This window comes from Galeopterus variegatus, unplaced genomic scaffold (assembly GCF_000696425.1).
Source record: "Galeopterus variegatus unplaced genomic scaffold, G_variegatus-3.0.2 Scaffold2079, whole genome shotgun sequence".
In the NCBI taxonomy this organism is placed as follows: Eukaryota; Metazoa; Chordata; class Mammalia; order Dermoptera; family Cynocephalidae; genus Galeopterus; species Galeopterus variegatus.
The window spans coordinates 209,036-213,732 of NW_007728190.1; the positions used below are offsets into that span (position 1 = coordinate 209,036).

Sequence of the window (4,697 nt, forward strand, 5' to 3'; positions counted from 1 at the left end):
AGACTGGGCAAAAAAGTAGCTGTCAGACATTTTGGGGGCAACTGAAGAAATTTCAGTGGTATTTTATTCATGTTGAATTTGTTGCTTTTCATAAGTGTACTGTAGTTATGTAAGAGAAATATTCTCGTTCTTAGGAAATACACACTGAAGTGTTTAGAGGTAAAAGGGGCATGATTTGCAAAACATACTCTCAAGTGGTTCAGGAAAAAAATAATAGGGAGAGATAGAAAAGATGACAAAGCAAATGGAGAAAAATGTAAATAACTGGTGAATCTGGGTAAAAGTAAAAGAGACTTCTCTGTATTATTCTTGTAACTTTTCTGTAAATTTGAAATTATTTCAAAAGTTATCCAAATGGTTAAAAAATTATTTAGGGTCATTAGATGTGACAATATATTTAAAAATGATAAGACATTTAGAGGAGACACTTCCTAGTATGGGGGAGGGGAAAAGAGAAGGGGCATGATCCTGTGATGTGACCAAGGACTTTTATTGGAGGCAGCTCCTCCTGCGGTGGCTTTCTCAGGAGCTGGAGTGACTCTTGGTGGTGGCACAGGAATGGCTCAGACGTCTTCTCCTCCTGCAGGGGAGTTTCTGAATCAGTCTTCATGACCTGTCCACTGCCCTCTTCCTCATGGAGACGCTGCACTCCAGCAGCTGTGCAGCCACAGAAACCCACACGGTGCCACCGACTAGAACGCTCAGGGTCTCCCAATGAGGCACGGCTGGAAGGGCCAGTGCTCCTGAGAGTAGCGGTTTAGGTTCCTCTTGTAAAAGTTTCTTTGGGAATAGTGTGTAGTCAGATCTGAAAGAAGAAAGGAAAAATGAGGCTGGGTGAAGGCCTTTGAATTGGGCTGAGATGAACTGTCATGGTGGTTTGTGTCCATGTTGGATTGTTCCTCAGATTCTTGAATCCTGAGGGAGCCAAGGTGGACCCCAGTCTAGGATGTGGAAGTCCTTTGTGATTGGGAGGATTTGTTTGCGGCAGGCTTTATTTTGTATTGCACTGGTGGATTCAATGATGGTAGAGAGTCTTGCAAAGCACAGTGGCATGAAAAGTAGGAGACTTGGGCCCATCCTGGCTCAGACACTAATGTCATTCCCTGGTGGACTTGTGGAAAGTCCCTTCCCGTCTGTAGGCTGCAGTGGGGATCTAGGGGGGCTCATAGCTTCCCACCCTCGATTCAAGTAGAGCAGGTCTTCCTTGATCTTTTATAGAAATTGGACTTTGCATCATATTTTGTTTGCAAGCAGAGTTTAGCTGTTAGGCGAGTTCTAAAATGACTGGCCTAGATGATCCTGAGCTCTTAACAGCCCAGCCTCATGGGGTGGTTGTGAGCTATGTGAAACCACGTGGCCACAGAATTGGTGTCCAGCAACGTGGCTGCATTTCTTCTTCCTTGACTATGCTACTGTCCTGGATTGGTCATCTGTCTTTCCATGACCCGGAGACATTTCACCCCCAACTGAACTACATTCAATCCACAAGCATTTTCTGGCATTGTTTGCCATGCTCCTGGCTGGGTTTGGGGGAACAACAGGGAACAAAACTGATGGGGCCCTGCCCTCCTGGACCAAAGTAGACATGAAACAAACAATCACACAAAATACACACTTAAGATGATGCCACGAGAGTGTAGAAGGAAAGCATGGATATGTGTCCTTTCCTCCCAGACCCACTCCTCCTCATGTAACTTCTAGCTCGCAAGACCACAGAGTCAGGTTTTGGATCCCTGGACTCTCCCAGTATGCTCTGGAATATGACTGCAGCTTCCTGATAGGAGTGGCCCCTTCTCTCCCATCACCCCGCTTGGCTTAGCTCAAATAGCAATGGGGTCTGGTCATCATGACAAGGTCCTTCTCCAGGGGGGGGTTCCTGCTCAGTGTTAGGACCCCAATTTTGGACTCACCCTCAAACTCAGTGCTGCTGGAAGAACTTCTCTTTTCTGGATGGATCAGGGATTGTCCCGCAGGCAAGCAGGAGGCTGCCTTTGTGCGCTTGGGATTTTGTCTTGTACGTTCATCCTTCTGAAGCTGCAAACCTGGCAATGATAATTCCATGGGTCACATGGGGAGGCTCAGATGAGGTCTTGGAAATGAAGGCGTCTTGCCAACTCTGAAGCAGTGCACACAGGCAAGTGGTGGTTATTATGGGGTGGGGGAGTACAGGAATCTACCTCCTCCTGTCCCTCCAGCACTTCCCCTCAAAAGCAGGTGATGGATTCAAAAAATATATATATATTAAAAATATCAACTCCTTTTCTACTTGTAAATGGAATGCATACCCATTATCGAAAAGTTAGGAAATACTGAATAGTGTGAAGTAGGAAAAAATGCTCTGAAACACTCCTCCCTCAGATATTATCACAATTCTGGTTTTTGCTTGTGCATGTTTTTGCACAGTCCATCACAGCCTATGTGTTATGTATGCATTTTACTTTTTCCATATACATTACATCATAAACATTTTTCTCATGTCACTAAATTTTTAGGACTAATGGTTGTACAATATTCTATTTTATGGATAAGTCAAGATTTATTCAACCAATGTTCTACTGTTGGATGTTTAGAAAGTTTTCAAATTTTACTACTGTACATACTGTTGTGATGAACATTGTTGTATACAAGGCTTCATCTTGATATACTTCTAAGTTTCATCAATGTTCATCACAACAGTATGTACAGTAGTAAAATTTGAAAACGTTCTCAACATCCAACAATAGAACATTGTGTTCTGTAGTAGAGTAAATAGCTCTGTCATTGACTAGCTTCACACCTTGGATGAATTGCTAACCTCCCTCTGTCTCTACTTTCATATCTTCAAAAGGATATGTTCATTTTCGATAATAATGTCCACTTCTTAGAGGTATTGTGGGGATTAAATAATGTCATTTTACCAGTAAAATGTAAAATGTAAATTCTGAAACAGTAGGGAATTTATCTGATCACAGCTGGGTTCCTAGTGTCCTAATGTAATAAGGGCTTGGTAATTATTATTATTAATTTTTTGGTAGCTGGCTAGTACAGGGATTGGACCCTGAAACTTGGTGTTTTTAACACCACACTCTAACCAATTAAATTGGCTGGCTAATTATCGTTATTATCATCTTGGGAAAATACACTGACATTTTTAAGGTTCTTGATTTTTATTGTGAAGCTACTTCCTCTTTGCCTGATCCTGACAATCATGATTCTTTTAAAATTTTTTTCCTGTCTGAAACTGATGATTTTGACCACCAGTCTTCTCTGCTATGACCTCTTGCCCTGGATCATCAGGAAGGATGTGATTCCAAACTAAAGTCAGGGTGTCTTCTCTGTCTTTCTCTTTCCCCTTGCCTCATGTTCTGGATGCCCTGGCTAGAGATAAAAAAGGGATGGTTGATGTGTACTAGGTTTTGCGTGAAAGAGAAATACTTTCATTTTGTAAGACATTGAGATTTCAAGGCTTGTTTAACAGCAGAGACTATCCTATCCTGACCAATATCTATATACAGTTTCCATTTGCTTATATTTGTCGAGTGCCTACTTTGTGCCAGGCAGGCCCTCTGCTAGGTGATTATGTATGTTGCCTCATTTTACCTTCTCAGTTGTCATGAAAAGTAATAATGTGTTATGAATATTCCCTTTTGTAGATAAGGACATTAAGGGTCAGAGAGGTTAAGTGACTTGCCCAATTTCCATGGCACAGCTGAGATTCGAATTGGCATGTATAGCCCCTAAAACAGGGATATTAACCACTATTTTTATAGTCTTTAGTCCAGTGCTTCTCAAATTATCATGTACATTCAAATTTACCTGGGGATCATGTTGAAATGCTGGTTTTGATTCAGTAGATCTGGAGCAGGGTCTGAAAACGTGTTTCTAACAAGCTCCCATGTGATGCCAATATTGCTGGTCCATAGACCACATTTTAAGTAGCAAGACTTTAAAAGCTCTCTTATTTGCTGGTTTGGGTACTTAGCTACTCAACCCCATTTCATTTTGGGTTGGAGTCATTACTGAAAAGATGAAGGAAGTCTGGGAATGAAGGAAGACTCAGCAGCAGGGGAATGAGCAAACTGTGGTCTAGAGAGGCCATGCAGGGTTTTCTTATTTGGTGCCTACCACGAGTTAATGGCTGATGATCTTGGGTTTGTCTGGGAACCTTGGAGTCATCGATGGCATAAGGCTCCTGACAGTCACTGCAGCATAAACAGAAGATCTTTGAGACCAGGTTTTGGTGGGAAGCTGTAGGAGGTAAAGAAATAGGAGCCATTGGTTCTGGGGTCGTAATTCCAGATGCCCATTGGAAATCGACTGTGATGGGGGTCATATTGGATCAGCCTCTCCCAAGGTATAATACTCCTCTCCTGTCCTTTCCCAAATCTTCTGTAGCTCCCCATGGCCAGCAGGTGCAGGCCCTTCTACCTTGAATGCTCTCGCTTAAGGCCATCTTGCCTATTCTGTAGAAATTTTTCTTACCCATGGAAAGGAGTTGAAGCCTCTACTCTGCCAGCTTTGTCTGCAGGGGTGCCTTGATGAATCAGTCGATCTTGAATTTTAGGCCAGTTCACTGGGAAGGATTGTTTCCTAAATAAACATAAGACTGTGGCTGAGAAATGCTAGTCCTTTGTGTTCATACTCCTGATTGGATCCTACTACAGCAAAATCCCAGCTCATGCAGAAATGCACATAAACATGCTCAGGTTTTAGAGAGA

General features: G+C 42.5%; 1 protein-coding gene across 1 annotated transcript; it reads right to left on the bottom strand.

Moving 5' to 3' along the window:
- Positions 1-701: 701 nt before the first annotated feature.
- Positions 702-4,432, bottom strand: LOC103596710. The gene is made up of 4 exons (XM_008580408.1): positions 4,408-4,432; positions 4,105-4,227; positions 1,911-2,042; positions 702-805 (listed from the first exon to the last, which is right to left on the bottom strand). The coding sequence occupies exons 1-4, from the start codon at positions 4,430-4,432 to the stop codon at positions 702-704; spliced, it is 384 nt and encodes a 127-aa protein (XP_008578630.1).
- Positions 4,433-4,697: the final 265 nt, after the last annotated feature.